The sequence below is a fragment of the Rhinatrema bivittatum genome, chromosome 11 (assembly GCF_901001135.1).
Source record: "Rhinatrema bivittatum chromosome 11, aRhiBiv1.1, whole genome shotgun sequence".
NCBI classification, from domain to species: domain Eukaryota; kingdom Metazoa; phylum Chordata; class Amphibia; order Gymnophiona; family Rhinatrematidae; genus Rhinatrema; species Rhinatrema bivittatum.
Window position 1 is genome coordinate 20,823,048 of NC_042625.1, and position 20,195 is coordinate 20,843,242.

Sequence of the window (20,195 nt, forward strand, 5' to 3'; positions counted from 1 at the left end):
GTCAGCTTTGAAACCGGACTCCATCTCCATCTGCTAGCAAGGGAGCATATAACCCATTGATCCCGAGTCTATCTGGCTACATGCTAGGAAATTGCTTTTTTGACTTCCCCAGCAATTTCAATGTATTATCCACTAACACCTAGGTCTTTTTTCCTGGGTGGTAGCTCCTAATATGGAACCTAACATCGTGTAACTACAGCATGGATTATTTTTCACTATATGCATCACCTTGCACTTGTCTACATTAAATTTCATCTGCCATTTGGATGCCCAATCTTCCAGTCTTACAGGGTACTCCTGCAATTTATCACAATCTGCTTTTGAGTTTAACTACTCTGAATAATTTTGTATCATCTGCAAATTTGATCACCTCACTGAATGGAATGTATAACTTCTCAAGTTGTCAAATAGTTTTTACATCCAAAACAAGTGACACATCTGTTACTTCCAATTGGGCCGATACAGTACAGTGCGCTCCAGAGTGCACTGTTAACCTGCCATTGGACGCATGTTTTCCCTTACTCCTTATTCAGTAAGGGGCGGAAAACGCGCGTCCAACCCGCCGAACCTAATAGTGCCCTCAACATGTAAATGCATGTTGATGGCCCTATTAGGTATTTCCGCACGATTCAGTAAGCAAAATATGCAGCCAAGCTGCACATTTTATTTTCAGAAATTAGCGCCTACCCAAAGGTAGACGCTAATTTATTCGGGCACCGGGAAAGACTTAATATCATGGCGATATTAAGTCAGAGGTCCCGAAGAGTAAAAAAAAAGTACATAAATAAAATTTAAAAAAAAAAAAAAATTGAAGTCGGCTGGCGGCTTTCGGGTCAAAAACCGGACGCTCAATTTTGCCAGTGTCCGGTTTCTGAGCCTGTTGCTGTCAGCGGGCTCGAGAACCGATGCCGGCAAAATTGAGCGTTGGCTGTCAAACTCACTGACAGCTGCCGCTCCGGGCCAAAAGGCGCTAGGGATGCGCTAGTGTCCCTAGCGCCTCCTTTTGCCCATTTCTGCCACTGGGCCTCATTTAAATACTGTATCGCGCGCACAGGAGAGTGGCCTGTGCGCGTGCCGGGAGAGTGGGCATTCGCCCGCTCTCCCGCGGACTTTACTGAATCGGCCTGAATATGTACCTTTGATACTGCCTTCCAATAAAGTTGTATAATGGAAGCAACTACACAAAGTATTGTTGATTCGAGAGAAACTGCAGGCAGATTGTAACCTGAAACCAAACTTTATTAGAGAAAGACAAAGGGACAGAGACCGGAACAAAGCATGAGGAAATAATTTGTCCTGGGGAGTAACACAGGTTCTCACAACAATTGTATTAACACCCAGCTACTCAAATCTTCCAGGAGTGTGCATTGCATTATAAACCCTCCATACTGACCAATCAGAGCATATTCAGAGTGTTGTTTTTAGATAAGTGCAGTACATTTGATTTGAGTATGTATTAGATCAGTGGTTCTCAACCTTTCTAATGCCGTGACCCCGCAATACAGTTCCTCATGTTGCGGTGACCCCAAACCAAAAAATAATTTTGGTGGCTACTTCAAAACTGTAATTTTGCTACAGTTATGATTCAGAATGTAAATACCTGATATGCATTATGTATTCTCATTGCTACAAATCAAACATAATTTAAACATAGTGATTAATCACAAAAACAATATTTAATTATATGTTGAGAAATATTTATTACTAATTCCAATAAATAACATTTCACCATGGCATAGCATGGGTTTAACTATAACAACAATTCCAAATAAATAACATTTCACCATGGCATAGCATGGGTTTAAATATAACAACAGTAATATAACAGTAAACAACAGTGCAATATTTTGCAACAGTATGCTGCCAAATTCAGTGAGATGGTTGTGGTTGCTTCTTGCTTACCAATTCAGAAATGATTACACACAAAGCACCTTACACTTACACAGTATTGTGTGTATGGTGTGTGTACTGTTTTTACATTATTAACCTTTTTTACACCAGCAGGCTGTCTCGCAGGCTCTCTTGGCTCTCCGCCTCTTGCCTCTCCGCCTCCTAGGCTTCTGTCCTCCGGCGCTTGCTGCGTCCGCCCACTGATGACGTCAGCAAGCGCCGGACACATGTAATGCGCTGCTATGGACTGTGGAGCGTTCCCCCCGCCCCTTAGGCCCCGGACGGATGATGCAATCACATCTGCGCATGCGCGCAGGCATTCAGTTTGGAACGCGCATCCATAACGGCGTACGTTCCAGCTGAATAGCGCTGCTGCAGACGGTAGCGCGACTTCTCAGCGGCTAAAGCCATCAGAAATATGTATTTTCCGATGGCTTTAGACCAGTGGTCCCCAACCTTTTTTGCACCAGGGACCGGCTTCAAGCAAGACCATTTTTCCATGGCCCGGCAGGGCGGGGCAGGGGCGGGGCTTTGGTCATATGGGGGCGGGGTTATGGAGGGGGTTGGATTTTAGTGCACGCTTATCATTTAATTATGACATTTATAATGTGAATGTGACTCAACTCACCATAGGTTCTCACATGCATGACACACTGACCCATGATCGTCACGGGGCTAGATGTAAAAGTACAGTTTGTATCCACGGGAACCCCCTGACCCACAATAATGGATGTAAAGCAGAATTATGACATTCCCCATACAACTCACCCTACAAAAAAGATATTCTGGTGACATCTCAGTAACAGTAACTCAAACTCCTTCTACTTCCAGGCTCAATAGCCCTACTTATGAAAAGACAGCAGTTTACCACCAATGCATGTCCTCTTGAGAAAACACAACAAATAAGACCGATACAAACGCTTACATGCTAGTAAAATATCTCATCTCGGTAACAGACACAGAACCGACCTAACATACTCCCAGGATCTGTAGTAATGCACATAAACTAATCTGCACACAGTTACACCTGTATTATGGAATACACTCAAACAAGAGCAACCCTATCTATGAAAAGGCAACACTACAAATATTAAATCAGGTCCTAAAAACCAATACACCTCTTATTAGGAAAACAGAACTAGCAAGCAGCTATAGATCCCCACACAGAAATAATTGTAAAACTATACTAATAAGCAGAATAAATGTTTCAAAACAGCTATGAACAGAATAACATCCAACAATTAAAAACTCATAAAAACTATTAAACATTCTCCAAACACCAATAAAATATTTCAAAAAAGCAGACATCACACAATTAAAATGGCAGTCAAGAAAAATAAACTTAAAAAGCCACTTTTACTTACCCCCTCCAGCAGCTGTCCTACTCCCCTTCCCTGCAGGCCGTGGCACGCAGCAGTAGAAGCTAAGCTCTATACTTATGGTCCTCTTCCTTAGTGCCCATGACTCACACACACACCATACCAGTCATGCCCCCATGACCAGTTTCTGTCTCTCACACACCAATCATCTCCCAAACAGTCTTTGGCACACACACACACACCAGTCACCTTCCTGAACAGTTTCTCTCATGCCATACACACACACACAGGCTTCCCACTCCCGTGTTCTACTTACATATATGGGCTTCTCACTCTCATAATCACTTTCTCTGTATCTCTCTCTCTCTCACACACACACACTCACCAGTCTCTCACTCCCATGTTCTCTTTCAGATATACAGGCTTCTCCCTCCCATGATGTGTCTCACACACACACCCAGGTTTCTCACTCCCATGCTCACTCTTCACATGCACAGGCTTCTCATTCCCATAATCACTTTATTTCTCTCTCTCTCTCTCTCACACACACACACACCAGTCACCTGATCCCGCTCATGCACACACACACACACACAGGCTTCCCACTCCCATGCTGTCTCACACACACCCAGGTTTCTCACTCCCATGCTCACTTCTCTTCACATGCACAGGCTTCTCATTCCCATAATCACTTTCTCTCTGTTACACACACACCAGTCTCTCTCATTTCCATGCTCACTCTCCACGTGCACAGGCTTCTCATTCCCTGAATCACATTCACACACACCAGTCTTTTTCTCTCACACACACCGTCACCTTACCAAGCAGTCTCTCTCTCTCATGCATGCACACTCACCCAGGTTTCTCACTCCCATGCTTTCTTTCACCCCCTCAACACCAGGCTTCTTACGTCCATGCTTTCTCACATACCCAGACTTCTCACTTCCATGCTTTTTCTCTCTCACACACACATCAGTCACCTCCCTGACTAATGTCTCACACTCTCACATACACATCAGTCATCTCCCTGACCAATCACTTTCATTGTCTCTCACACACATCAGCTCTCTGACCAGTCAATCACACACATGCTGGCTGCCTGCTTCTCTCTCTTTCTCTCACTCACTTCCTCTCTCTTCCCCCCCCCCCCCGAGCACAAACGGTAGCTGCACCACCTCCTCCTCCAGCCCCCGCAGGCCAAGAAAAAAGAATCCCATCGGCCGCGGGAGGCTCACGTTGCTGTCTCCTTTACCTATTATCAGCTGCTTCGATTGCTCGGGGGCGATGCTGCTGTCGCCGCTGCTATTTTTTCATGCGGCACGGGCCGGCTCTTTCTCCTTCCCGCGCACCGCGTATCACTTCCTGTTCCGGGTCAGAGGGGGGGGGGGGCGGCGCGCGGGAAGAAGAAGAGGCCAGCCGCGGATGCCACAGCTTTTTTTTTTTGCACCGCTGCCGTTCCCGCTGGGCTTGAACGTGCTGATAGCCTAGCGGCAACGGCAGCAGGGAAGGAAGAGCAGTGGGAGAGACCGGGAGCGCGCGACACACTTGGCGGCGCCGCGGACCGGCAAAAAACTCCCACGGCCCGGTCCCGGTCCGCGGACCGGTGGTTAGAGACCCCTGCTTTAGACGACCCCTGTGTTTTGGTTGTTCGACCCCCACCGGGGTCGCGACCCACAGGTTGAGAACCGCTGTATTAGACCAATCAGCTAATGGGTCTGGGGTGTTGGCTCATTGCATTCCAGCATGTAGTCAGGGTCCTCTGCTTTCTTTGTCTAAAAACTAGCATTCAGGAATACAACAGAAATGAGGTGCCTCAGAAAGTCAGTGCATAATACTACATACAGTATGGCCTAGTGTTCCTATCTTCTGTTCACATTTCATGCAAAGACTAGATAAAACTAAGTTACTTCTATGCACTTGATTTTGGGAGCAAAATGCTCGGAGGACAAACTTAAATTGTTTCTCTCAATGATGCATTTGGTGTAAGAGCATGAGCCCTTGAGAGACATCTGGAGAGAAATTGCCCCGGTATCTCCATGCCTAATTCCTTATTCCAGCCCTTCATGACCTTCTCATATTGAAGTTACCTTTGTAGGTTTTGTAATATTTTATACCAAAAAGAAATAAAGTGGCAGATGGGAGCCTCCAGGTTAAATAATTCTAACATTAATCTCTTGTTGCTCTCCTTGCAAGGCTTAAAGTCTAAAGACTGCAAATAATGTCATAGTTGGAGATATGAAAAACCTTGTGTTAGAAAGAGATTAAACTCTTGGCAGATCTCGGAGTAGGGTAGAATTGTCCCCTCTTCAGTCAGAACATGCATTATGAGTTGTACTGCCTTTTTTGCCCATTCCTGAAAGATTTGTGACACTGACTCAGGAATAAAATCAACCTTTCTCATGATAGGCAAAAAATGAGAGCGACGATAATCCACCTTTGCCCTCCTACAGAACCACTTTCAGGTTTTTGTTATTGGAGCTATGAGGGCACTTTGCTGAAGATGTTTTGGCAAAGCAAGACATGATCTATGCAAAATCTCATGAAAATCCTTGTACAGTACCATACTCTTTTCCATTTGTAAGGGAGTAAAAAATGTTGTCCCATGATCCACTCTCCTACATGTCTCAGGTTACATGCCCTATTATATTCTGTTTGCAAGTCCCAAACATCCCTGCTCCTGCTTCCTTATTAATGTAGCAAGTTGTATTTAGGACCTAGCCTTTCGCCATATAAACTGTTGAATTTGTCGCTCAATACCTCAACCAGATAGGCACTGTCTGAAGCAGGTATAACCACTTGAAGTATCATCATCTGGCATAGATTTACCCATCCCATTAATGAAAGGGGATAATCCATCCAGGAATGCAGAATTTTTGTTAACACACTTATAGTTAACACTTTGCATCCTAGTCACCTCTCTGTGTAATGATATCCCTAAATATTTGAATGAATCCCAGACCCAAATGAAGGGGAATTGGTTCCCACATAAAGTTCTTATTTCTTTCCATAATGGCAAAGCTTCTGTTTTGTCCAAATTGAGTTTTAACCCGGCTAGTAACCCATAAATAGTGAACTCTTCTAATAAAGATGGCAGAGAGGTTTCCTTATCCAAGATATGGACGAAAATATTATCGGCAAATGCCGAAAGCTTGAAGATTTGGGTGTTTCCCTTTTCTGAGCTAATTCCCCTTATAGCCTTATTTTCTCTAATCATTTTTAATAGAGGCTCTAATGTAAGAAGAAATAGCAAAGGGGATAGTGGGCAACCCTAAGAGTGCCTCTTTTAAGTTTGGAACTCTGAGTCCCATTTGCTAATACTGAAGCTTTCAGTCTACTGTAAAGTACTTCTACCATTTTACTAACATAATCCTCTATGCTCACCACTTTTAAGAACTGCAAACATAAACATCCAATCAACTTGATCAAATGCTTTTTCAGCGTTGAAACTAAGGAAAAGAGAGAATTTTCATCCAATATTAATCTCATCATTTATAAATATATTGAAAAGCACCAGTCCAAGTATAGATCCCTGAGGCACCTCACCATTTACATTTTTCCACTGAGAAGACTAATCATTTAATACTACTATTACCTGTCGTTTAACCAGTTTGCAGTCCACAAAAAAGAGATCACCTCTTTTCACATGACTAGTTTTCTTAGAAGCCTCTCATGAGGGACTTTGTAATCTGAGATTGTGCTTTCTCGATTGTGGCTCCTATACTCTGGAATATGCTTCCCCAGGATGATTAATTGTCCAAAAAAAATTTAAAGCACTTTTAAAAACTGGTTTTTTTTCCAGCAAGCATTTTGCTAATTTTAGGATTTTAACTCTGATATTTAATGTTTTATTCTGCAAGTATTTGTTTTATTACCCATTATATATGACTTGCTGTAAGCCACCGTGGTCCTCAGTATAAGTAGCCAAAACATCTAAGTTAGAGATCCCTTCCCTTCTTAACTCATTCTCCACAGTTCCCAAGTCAAAGGTCATATATACTCACTGAGTGGCATATCTTGAAAACTAAAGCCAATCCACAATTTTAAAGTATCATTCTCAGTGACCCAGATTTAGTAAAGCTTGACTACATTCATTTCTGAAGCATTTTGGCTGCAGTCCAGTGTATCAGTTGCGCAAGGTAATTAGCAAGTGTACAATTTGTGAATAAGTTACCACGTGTACTCGTGCAGGTCTCATAAAACAGCAACTTGCACACATAACTGTTGGCCCTGCTACTAGTCTGCCCCCTTTTTAATGCCTGTAGATGTGACGTGAAAATAAAACTACGCTCGTATGTTTGCTTATAAAGTAGCATGTACAAGAGTACAAGTTGCTTACGTGTTTAAGTCTTTGAAATGTAAACCCTTAGTATGGTCACCAGTGATGTAAATTCTGCCCAAACAGACTGCAGTGCAGAAGTGGCCCAAGGAAGAAGGGGAGCCACTTATAGCTGCTCCTGGATCTTCTAAGGTGGGCACTAGGTGCTGCTGAAATGCAGTGGCTGGTGCTCCCAATGGAAATCTCTCTCAAGGGGTATGTCTCCTTCTCTCATAGCCAGAGAATAAAAGCAAAGTAACTAGCCAATTTCTGAAGTGGATCAGGGGAGGGGAAGCAATATCAGAAAATGTTGGAGACTGGTCCAGAATAGATCCTGATAGGAGCTAAGTAAAAAAAAAAATAAAAAATAGGAAGGGTCCATGGCATGTGAGAGGTGAAACAATGGTTTATTGATTTTCTGTATTTTGTGAGGGGTTTAGCAAATTTTTTGTCTGTCCTACAGGAAAAAAGAATTGAGGAAAGCCTTAGTCAGAAGGAGGTGGCACAGAATCTGCATGAAAAAACTGTTTCTGAGCTGGCCACCAAACACAATGAAGCACTCACCAAAGTGAAGCTCAGTATGCAGGAAGCTGAAGAGGCACTAATGGCTGCACAGAAGAAGAACAGCGAACATGAACTGCAAATCAAGGCGCTGGAAAAGCAAGTTGAAGAGGCCAAGGTATGCAAGATGTTCTGGAAACTTTGGAGGGTGTGTTTGGGTTTTTTTTAACATATTGAAAAACATAAAATACTGATGCAGTAAGATATTACTGCATCAGTAATATCTTACTGCATGTGTACATTGTTTGTGTTTCTAGTAGAGCTGTAATTCCAAGAGTAGATCTGGCCTAGAAATCATACTATCTTAGGTTATTTGTAAATAGGGAAATCTCATAGTGGGAAGGGTTTTATGTGAAATAGTGGTGTTTATTTTATATATATTTTAGATGATATAGTCTGCTGCCTTTAACACTAGAGACTAGAAAGTGATGGGTTCCGTCTTTATTGATTCTTATATAGTGCAGGTGCCAGAGGTTTTATGTATTTGCTTTTTTTTTGCCTTCCTCTGCACTACCACAAAGAGGGCCAGATATTCTAAAGGGTTTTCCCCATTTTATCTCTAATTATTAAATCAGACTTGTTGCTCACCTTTCCAAAGGTTGCTCAAGGTATAGCCAGCATACAATAATACATAAAAGAACAGTATAAATATAATAAAGCATGAATAAACATAATAAAAAAAATCTAAGATAAAATATATAAAAACACAATACAACATTAAAACACACAGCAAAAGCCTGAAAAGAATGCCTCATGGAGAAAACACTTAGTCATCTGGCCCAAAGAGATATGGTAGGCAAGTTAGAAGGTTGAACCTGTTTATCCTCTGATCTTCTTTAAACCCAAGTGAACTAATAGAGTTTCAAATAGAACTTTTTTTTTTCTGTCTCACATCTATTACATACTGATGTAAGCTCATTTTTACCTATTGAGTTCTAGAATTAGTTTTGCTTCTTTGACTTTATTGCTGCTTGTCTTTCATTCATTGCATTTATTTACATTTGACTTTGTTTTGTTGTGCATTAGCAAACTATTATGTATAAATTGATGCACAAATATATATTCAAATGGAAAAAAAATCTGTCGGGAGGGTAAATTTAGATCTATTGGTGTATTATAAGTTAATCTACTTACTACAAGTTGAAAAAAGGACAGTAATTACCAGGTGGTTGTCATTTCTCGTTGCCAAGATTGTGTTTCAACAAGTCATTAACTAACCATAATAGATTTTATATTGATTTTTGGGAATTTATTTTTTGCATTCTCTTCCTCAAGTATTTTATATTTCAGGAGTCTTTGGGCACAATTCATCAAGAAAATAGAAGTGTAGTGATCATGCAAAGAGAGGGCATGAGCAATCAGTAAATCCAGTTGGATTAAAATCAATAGATTTAAAGTTCAGTTAAACTGGTGTTCTCTCTTAAAATAGTTCCTTAGCAGGTTCTTGCATGCACATTTCTGTGACATATCCTGGCTGCCATTATGAAAGTGCACACAAGTTATATTCCCAAAAGATACGCATTTTCAGTTTTGGTTTGAGAATTAGGAGGCTTCTTTCCTTATTTCATATACTTTGAAATGTTGGAACAACGAAAGAATTGGAGCACAGAATTATGTTGAGGCCTTTAATCCCATGCTTGGTAGCGGTGTGAATGAAATACTCCTTGAAGGTGTAAAACTCCAGACATGCTTAGAAGAAATACCTTTTAAACAGATTTAGAGTGCCTTTATGCTGCATCCCTGGATGCTCGCTAACCCCTTAAAGAGCCTTATAATGGAGCTATTGTGGGGTTTGGAGACTCCTTGATATATTCCATAGATGCTTCTAGCAGGAAAGGTAAAAGTGTGCCTGGCATGTACAAAGACGGTAACTTTTAAACAAGCATGCAGGCTCACATGCTCGCGTTTGCCAGCTTGTGCCCACGGACGCGACTGTTTCATAACATACATGTATATATACGAGCATGTTAAAAAAAAAAAAAAAAAAAAAAAATAGGCTGAGCATGCGCACATGTGCCGCAAATCCCACTTGCACCCAGTAAATGGGGGCATTTAAAAATGGCACGCGCCCACACCATTGCTAGTTTCATCAGTTCATTCCCAGTTCTCGCAGGTAAGGGACAGGACTTCCAAACCTCCCTGGTTTAATAGTCTCCCTTTTGCCCCGGTTAGCACCAACCCTTAAAACCCCGCTGACTAGCCTAGAACTTTTAAATTTTATTACTTACACACCATCCATAGCAGTAGTGAAGTATTTACGTGTACATCTTTGTCCTCCCCCCACATGCCCACGCCCCACCCCTTTTTCAAAACTTTTGACTTGTATGCATAGCGGGAGATACGCATGTACACGGACGGCTTTTAAAATCTGATCGGCACACGCCGGCCAACTTGTGAATGTTTCTCCCGGTTTTGGCACCTGTAGGGCTTTTAAAATTAGCTTTTAAGCCCCCAAATCACAGATAAAATATCTTAGATTGTTTTTTTTCTTTGAAGAAAGTGTAGTGTTGTAATTGTAACTTGATGTTTTAATTTTGTACATCGCTTTGTGCGATTTGTTGAACTCTGTAAAGCGATTAATAAATATTTTTAAATACAATTTTGTGCCATGCTACCACAATTTCAATGGTAGCACTTCAAAAGGTTGGTGACAAGAAGTCAAAGGTTCACCTTCTCCCGGTGGTCTTCTCTTACAGTACCTGAATGTAATCCTCTTTGAAGTATCGAAAAGCAGAAAATAAATAAATACATTCATATCTTTGCACAAATAATATACACCTGTCTGCTGGTGGTAAGATTTAGAGTTTAGCATATAAAATTAAGCAAGGAGCAGAACTTGGTTAAGCTAGGAGATATGCCGTCCCATAAAGCAAACCATGTACCAATTAGATAAACATATTTCCGTTTCAACGAAAACACTTTGTTAGAGAAGTGTTTTAGTGATGCTTTATAATGACCCTTAACATTTGAGACAAAAATGCAGAGAGTTAATTTTCCTGATGAACTGAGCCCTGTGTTTTTGCTATCACTTGTACTTAATGCAAAATTCTTCTCTAAGGAGTTAAATTATTTTTATTTTTTCCATCAATAAGCCAAGTGAAATAGCCATGCTGTCTTGGGTGCGATTTCATCCTGCAGCTCGGAACCTTCTCAGAGTAGCAGAGCTTGATGCTCTGCCCATGCGCGATTACCTCAGTTGTCAGTTCTTCAGGTGCATTTTTCCCACGTTACTGAACAGACGCGAATCTTCTCACTCAGTTCCTTAGCAAAAAACACTTTTCAGTGCTAGGAAGATATCAAAAAAAGGCACCAGGGTTCAAGTACTGCTCATGCGGCCACATTGTGTCTGCAATGGACCGACATAATTACTGTTAACTTTTGCCTTGGTCCTGATCATGATCCATCCACCTGTAGGGACTGTGGTCACATGTCTCCCTGGGCCCAGCGTCAGAGGGCCGAAAAGATTGCAAGGCTTTGCGAAGCAGAGACAGCATCCTCTCCATCGGGCAGCTACGCACCATTGCCTCACCACTCCATGTAATTGTTGCCAGGCCCAAAACCCCAACATAGAGACATGCACAAACAAGCGACGGAGGGCCCACAAACAGCAAGGAAACCGAAACAATGGTCCAAGCACCCCAAGCATAAACCCCATAAAAGTAAGGGCAGTGCTTCAGCTGTAGAGGCCAGACTGCAGTTTAAATCTGCTTCCTCCAAGCTGGGAAAAACAGTGCAACAGTCGGAGGGACACTCGAAAACAGCGTTGGGGACCGAAGCAGTCGACTCAGCCACTCACAACGCACCATAGTGCTACACACATGCCTTGGCCCACGGCACGCTTCCTGCAATGCATGCAGCATCATTGATGCATGGCACAGCAGAGTCCAAACCACGCAACACACATCAGTCAAGAACAAAGCAATTGACTCTAAGTGAAGCAGACGCCCCAAAAATGAACCCGTCCAAGCCACCATGCAATGCCAAACCACTGCAACTGGAACAGTCAAAATTCCTGAAACTACCCAAAGAAAATTCAAGCTCAGTGACCCACAGATGACGCAAGAGCTGCATTTACGACCTGTCCCTCAGTTCCATGATCATGACAGTGCAAGCCAACACATTGCAAAGAGAATTACCAAGAAGGAAGCCACAACGAGACATAGATGTCTCAGTGGAAGTGGAACCTGTCCTACAAACTTATGTGCCGATACCATATTGTCTCCAACAAGATCACCTTTGATTATTTCTTCAGGGTCATCACAGGATGGTCTTCAGGTCAATTCTGTCATCAATTGTGTCGAGACGGAAACGCGAAGAACCCTGACTTCAAGAAACGCCGTTCTTCAAGGACAAGACAGCCTATGAGGATCTAGATATGATAGGCCTCTACATTCTCCGGTCTCTGACATATACCTAGCAGCCATTCCTACATCAAGGTCACGCAAACAACCCTACCCTTCATCACCGCCACACAAAGAACTGATGAAGAAATGTGCTCCATTTTCTCCAACTAGGAGACCATCAGAGGCAATGGAACAGGGGCTCTTCTCCTCCTTGCACCCAACCGTCAGCCTACCAAGGCTTCACTTCCCCATCCCAGACCAGAGACGAGAGAAATAGGAGAGAAATTACTCTTCACCCATAAGAGATAATCCAAGGAGCCCTAGATTACCAGAAGGCTCCTCTGCTCCTAGGGAAGAACCGGAGAAGGTAGATTCCCCTCTGTCTTGCCATTCCCCACAATTATCATAGACCTCATCTACAGGCCTTCCATCTGATGAACCAGAAAAACCCCTGAACTTTCTTCCCCTCCGGAGGATCTGCCATATTCTAAATTTGTAGAAAAAATGTGAGAAACTCTAAAAGTGGAAATCAGGAAGATCCCTGACCCCCGCAAGGAAGTTTTCAGAATACTGAAGATCTTACATTCCTTCCAAGCCAGCAGCTCTACCATCTCATACAGTTCTAGATACCGCACTTCTAAAATCTTGGGAGTCCCCAAAGTCCAATCTCCTGGTAGCCAGAAAATTAGACTTAAAATTTCATCTTAAAAAGTTTCAATGTTATAGCCCAGTGCAATTACCTCACACATCGGTCATAGTAGAATCGGCTATGAAGAGAATGAAAAAATCGAACTCCATTCAAATGCTTCTCCAGGTAAAGATGACAAAATCCTGGATGACTTTGCTAGAAAGATCTTTCAAAGCGTTATGTTAACCTTGCACATTCAGCAACATCAGTTTTATCTACAAGTGCTTTCAGCAACTCAAACCCTTTGTATACTCTGAGACTGGTGAACAAATAACACTCCAGCCACTACAAGACCTAAAAGAAGGCTTTTGGCATCGCCTCCGTTCTGTTTATGAGGTTTTTGAAACAACTTAAGAACCTCAGCATCTTCTTTAGTGGCCCATAGGGACCGCCTGGTTACAAGCGAGTGCAATTAGAGAGAAAAACTAGCAGATCTGCCATGCTTAGGAGACGACGTGTTTGGAGACAAGCTCCATGAAATAGTAGCACAAATGAGAGAAAATGTGGCAGTGCAAACAGACCAACCTATCCTGTTCAGATGACTGTTCGCACACTGCAAAAACCTTCTTACCAACAAAAGCCCTACAAACGACACATCCAGTGTAGGACACCAGTCTACCAGCAACCTCACCTGCAGCCTCCACAACCATTGCAAAGAGGATGTCAGGGGGACCGTGGGCAATAAAAACCACAATAGCAGAAGAACCCTAAAAACCAGCAGGGTTTTTGAGAGATACCAAACCACTTGCTCCAGTCGGGGGCAGAATATCCAATCACTTTTCAGCATGGTCACTAATATCGTCAGATCGCTGGTTATTGAAAATTCAATAGGTCTACCAGTTGCAGTTCAGCGTTCCCCTGAGCTTGCCTCAATTAGCCTTGCTGCCGAGGCACTTCAACTAAATCCATCTCTTGAAAAAAGAAGCAGAGAGCCTAGTAGCACAAGGAGGTATTCAATGCAACCCATCTTCTTACAGCAGCAAGGGATTCTATTCCCAAACGCACTGAGGATTTTCACCCAATAACTGACCTCTGTCTGTTCAATCGCTAAAAAGAGAGAAGTTCAAGATGACAGTACCAAAGTCCATTTTTTTCTTCATACAGCCAGGCGATTGGATGTGCTCACTCGATTTGAAAGATGCATATGTGCATTTACCAATCCACTCTTCATGCTGGCAGTACCTGTGTTTCGAAATAAACAAAATTCATTACCAGTACAAAGTACTCCTGTTTGGACTCTCCTATGTCCCAAGAATCTTCACACAGTGTCTAGCAGTGGCTGTGGCTCATCTTCATCATAAAGGACTATGAATCTTCCCAAAGATGGATGATTATCTCAGTTTCCCCCAATCCACCAGATCTTCAAAAGGACCTTTGCACGACAATCCAATGCCTGAAGCAGCTAGGTTTTCTCAAACTACTAGAAATCAATCCTCCAGCCAACCAGAATCTTGCAGTTCATAGAGGTGAGGAAAAGAGCATTCCTACCTAAAGACACAGGGCAGAATGCCTTCGACTCCTAGCTTTTCACCTGAAAGGCAAAACCAGAACAACAGTACGCAAACTCTTAGTACTACTGGGCCACATGGCAGTAGCTATTCATGTAGTATCTCTCACCCGTCTCCAAATGCGGAGATTACAATGGGGTTTGAAAAAAACAATGGTGTCAGGTATCCCAACCATTTTCCACCAAAATCTTCATACGGCTTCAATGAAAAAAGACTTAGTCTGGTGGCTAAAATCAAAAGTCCTCACAGAGGACACCAGTCTACCTGCAACCTCGCCCACAGCCTCCACAACCATCGCAAAGAGGATGTCAGCAGGACTGCAGGCAACAGAAACCATAAAAGCAAACAAACCCTAAAAACCAGCAGAGGTTTTGAGAGATACCAAACCACAGTTACCTGCTCCTTTCGGGGGCAGAATATCCAGTCATTTTTCAACATGGTCCCTAATAATGTCAGACCACGGAGTATTGAAAATAATTCAACAGGGCTACCACCACTTGAAGTTCAACGTTCCCCCTAGCTTGCCTCAGTTAGCCCCTACGACCTCCCCCTCATCAACTAATTCTCACCACAGACACCTCTACCATAGATTGGGGAGTGCATCTTCTCCAATACCAGACACAAGGCTGTGGTCAACCACGGAAGCATCATATCAGATCAACCTCCTGGAACTCTGGGTAATCTGCAGTACCTTGGTGGTATTCAAACACTTTCAAAAGGAAAAAGCAGTCATGGTTCACACGGACAATAAAGTGGCCATGTTTTATGTAAACAAGCAAGGAGGATCAAGTTTGTTCACAGAAACTGCTCTTATATGGGAATGGGCAGCCCGATAATCCATCTCATTGCAAGCAATGTATCTACCAGGAATAGTGAATCGTCAAGTGAGCAAACTCAGCAGAGAGTTTCACCCGCACGAATGGGCTCTGGAACAAACAATTATCTAAACATATTCGCCAAGTGAGGCAAACCCTGCATAGATCCACTTAATACAATACAAAACTGCAAACATTTTGCTTTCTTCTATCCAGTCCCAAAAGAGAGTCACAAGTTGCGTTCCTTCTCTCATGGTCAAAAAGCCTACTCTATGTTTTTCCTTCAATTCCACTCTTCACTCGAACAATACAAAAGTGTGTCCAAGATCAGGCGAAGATGATTCTCGTAGCACCAGCATGGACAAGGCAGCCATGGCACGCATATCTTGTACAATTCTCAGCACAACCACTGAAGCTCCTAGAGAATCAACTGAACTTGCTGACACAGGAGAATGGGACCCTCCTCCATCCTCTCCTCTCCTCACTCCACCTCATGGCTTGAATGATGAGTGCCATGTCTTAGAACCATTACGCCTCCGAAGTCCAATTCAGAATGTTCTCCTCCTAAGAAAACCCTCCACTCGCCAAAACTACTTTTCAAATTGATTAGTTATGTATATGTATGCTTGTGTCATTCAGTCAATTGACCTGTTCAACTGCCCTCCTGAACTACTACGCAACTATCTCTACCATTTGTCCAAAAAAATCCTTCAGATGTCATTGGTAAGAGTGCATTTGTGTGCGATGGCAGCTTACCACCACCTGATAGATGGACTATCTATCTCAACTCATCCATTGATATCTCGCTTCATGAAAGGCCTCTTGCACTTACTTCCACCTATATGGAAACAAACTGTACCTTGTACATTAACATAGTTGTATTGGCTCTCATGGCAAGCCCCTTTGAACCTTTAGCAACAGCGCCTCTGAAATACCTTGCTTGGAAGGTTCTATTCTTGGTAGCGGTTACGTCAACCAGAAGGATCAGTGAATTACAAGCCCTGATTCACAGCTCTCCTTATATGCAGTTCTTCCACGACAAGGTACTACTATGCCCACATCCAAAGTTGTTGCCGAAAGTAGTATCGCCTTTTCATCTGAACAAATCAATCTCCCTACCAACGTATTTCCCAAACCGCATAAAAATGAGAGAGAAAATTTTACACACTTTGGATTGTAAAGGGCCCTAACTTATTACAAGGAAAGGACACAGGGCCACGAGAAATCCCAACAGTTGTTTGTCTTATACGGCCCCAACAAACTTGGAGTTGCAGTCTCTGAAAGAACTCTAGCTAATTGGTTAACTGTGTGTGTTCGTCATTGTTATGACTCAGCTTCCATTACCTCTCCATGGTACAGTCAAGGCACATCAGATTTGAGCGGCCACCTCTTCCTTAACACATTAACAACGTGCCCATAGCTGATATCTGCAAAGCCGCAACATGGTCTTAGCTATACACATTTACAACACTATTGCCTGGACAAGCTTTCCGAGTCAGACAGCGCAGTGAGCAGAGCGGCATTGACTGCAGTAAGAGTTCACTAGAGACTGTCACCTAGGTGGATGGTTGGCGAATAGTCATAATGTCAGTAATTTAAAGAAGATATAATAAGGGCTAACAAACTTCCTCCTTGGAAGGCAGCAATCTTCAGCTTGGGACTACCCAAGACAGCATGGCTATTTCTCTTGGCTTTATCGACAGAAAAAAGCAATGGTGTTTTCCATAGAGTGAATTAGCCATGCGAACCCACCTACCTCCCTGGCAGCCTCTAGATATTTTGGCCAGACACGTTCCGGAAGCTTTAATACCAACTGAAGAACTGATGACTGAAGTAATGGCACAGGAACAGCCACACATGGGCAGAGCATCAAGCTCTGCTATTCTGAGAAGGTGCATGCCACCAGATGACATTGCACCCAAGACAGTATGGCTAATTCATGCTGCAATCTACGGAAAACACCATTTTTGGTAAGTAAACTTGCTTTTAATGTAATATGAATTGGAAGATCTACTTGAAAATTAATAATAAAATTCAAAATAGTCTTAATGAGCAACTTTTTCTTCCTGAAGATGTCAAGTTGTTATGAAAGTAACATTTTTTCATGCAGTTGAAATTCCATATAGCTAAGTTTAAGTAAGTCACTTGTGCATCAGTATATACATAGTTTCTTTAAAATATAATCTCTATGCTTAAGCCATACTTTGTCATTTGTCTGCTTGACATTTGTTTTCCCTTTTTCCCAACTTTATTTCTTTAGTCTTTAACCTCTATGTTAGCATCAGCCGAAAGGGAGACTGAACTAATATCAGAAGAGATGAGGGGTATGAAGTCAGAGAAGGAAAGTCTGACACAGAGGGGAGATGCTTTAACGTTAGAGAGAGATTCCTTGATATCGAAGCTTTTAGAGCTGGAACCTCAACTTGCTTTGTTGCAACAAGACCAGGCACAGCTGTTGTCTCAAAATGAAGGACTTAATTTACTGAAGGAAAGGCTTTTAAAGGAAAAACAAGAGAGAGAGGATAAAAATCAGCACACACACCTTGAAATAGAAGCTTTGATGGAGGAGAAATCAAAACAGCTTTCAGAACTGGAAAATGCAAAGCAAGAACTTTTGAAGGTAACTTGGGAAAATGAAGACCTGCAAACATCTTTAACGGCCATGAATACTCAGATAGAAGACAAAGAAAAAGAAATGGAGGATTGCAAGAACAAGCTTGCCAAAGAAAATGCAATTCTTATTGAAGAAAAAGATGAAATCATTGAAATGCTCAGAAAGTCACACGAACAGTTGGCAAAAGAGCACCACAAACTGGAGGAGGAAATGACAGCTACTGTTGCAGAAAGAAATGCCATCCTGGAGAAGTGTCTAGAATTTGAATGTGAATCTGTGCTTTTCAAAAGTGAGAGAGAGGAGCTCTTGCAAACCACCGACAACCTGCAGTCACAAATGGAAGCGCTCCTGTTAAAGCAGGAGGAATTGCAATCAGATTTGAAAGAATCTTGCAAAGAGAAGCAGACGCTAAGCAAGTCAAAAGATGGACTGCAGCTGGAGCTTGATGCTTTGCGCAAACAGCTCGACAAATCCTTTAGAGACAATGCAGAGCTCCAAGTCTCCAAAGATGGACTCTCCAAACTTCTTGACGAGATTAAGACAAGCAGGAATGTAACAGACTGTGAACGTGTCCAGTTGCTGCAAGAGAAAGAAATGCTCTTTTCCTCTGAGCGCAGACTGTTGGCTGAAAAAGAGGAGCTTGCCCATGAAAATAAAGCAATTGCTGAAAAGCTGCAGAATTTAACTGAACAGGCTGCACTGGCACAAAAGGCATTGAAAGAAGAACTAAATCATTTGCAAGGAGAGATGGATTTAGCCTCTCAGAAACTGTCAGAGCTTAGAAGGCAGCATGAAGCTGCATATGAAGAGAAGGGCACTTTAGAAACCAAATGCATGGAGCTCTTGGCTGATAAACAGTCCCTTGTAATTGAGATAGCTGACCTTAAAGTGAAGCTTGAGCAAGAAATCACCACTAATACAACCTTAGTGCAGCAGAATTCACAGCTCCTAAGTGACATTGAGACAAAAAACCAAAATCTTCAAGTGGTAATGGAGGAAAATGAAGACCTTGGATCTTCTAAATCCAACCTTTCTACACTTTTGGAAGAAATTCAACATGCCAAAACTAATTTGGAATCAGTACACTCTAACTTATGTCATGAGAAGGAGACTTTAGTTGCTGATTATGAGAAATGTTGTTGCCAGAAGGAAGTTTTGGCCAAAGATGTGGTCAGCTTACAAGAAGAATGCAAGAAACTGAAGATAGAACTTAAAACTGTACAGGAAAACCTGATAAAAGATAATGAAACTGTTGGAGCAGAAAGAGAATCTCTGCTTCTTGAACTCAAAAATCTTCAGAACAGGTTTGACTTGACAGTAAAAGAAAGAGAGGAGCTGACTGTGCATAATGAATACCTTCTATCTCAGAAACAGCAGCTGCTTAGTGAAAAAGTAAAAATTGATTCTCGGCTACAAGAAATCTTGAAAGACAAGGAAGACCTGGCTGCTGAGAGAGAAGAGTTGGCATCTAACATTGATACCCTGAAGGGAGAGTGTGCTTCGCTGAAGAAATCTAAAACAGAGCTGCAGGATGCACACCGCACCCTTTCCGCGACTATGGAGGATCTGCAGAGCAGCCAGGAGGCGGCAGAGTCTCAGCAAGCTAAGACCCTGCGGATCAACCAGGATCTGCTCACTGCTCATGAAAACCTGCTGCAAACTAAAGAGGAAATCCAGAAAGAGAAGGAAAAGCTAGCTGATAAGAACTGCAAACTATGTGAGGAGCTATCCTTCCTATCTCAAAACAGCAGTGAGATTTCCGCAGAGCTGCAGGAGTTGCGGTGCAAATCCCAGGCCTTGCTGAAGGAAAAAGATGAACTTGCTTTGCAGTTAAAGGAATTTGAGGCTCTCCAAACCCACACACTAATGAGAAAGACAGAGGTATTCAGCATATAAAGCAAATATAGTTTAGTTACTAACATTGAGCACTAACTTCAGCAGGGTTTGATGTCTGCACTTGTAGTTTGCACGGTTAGCACTTCAGCTCAGTAATGAATGGAAATCCTTTCTCGGTATAGTTGCTCTTGCAAGTTGCATATAACCACAAGTTTGAATACATTTTAACAAGCAAGTTAAATCATTTAAACTACTTGTCTTCATTATGTCTAATTTTGAAAAAGTGTTTTTTAAATGTAGAAAAAA

General features: G+C 42.3%; 1 protein-coding gene across 1 annotated transcript in view; it reads left to right on the forward strand.

The window, feature by feature from the left end:
- Positions 1-20,195, forward strand: part of CLIP1 (CAP-Gly domain containing linker protein 1) — a 162,090-nt gene that overhangs the window by 85,372 nt on the left and 56,523 nt on the right. Inside the window, 1 exon segment of the mRNA XM_029571802.1 lies at positions 7,988-8,203. Coding sequence (XP_029427662.1) covers positions 7,988-8,203 — 216 coding nt within the window.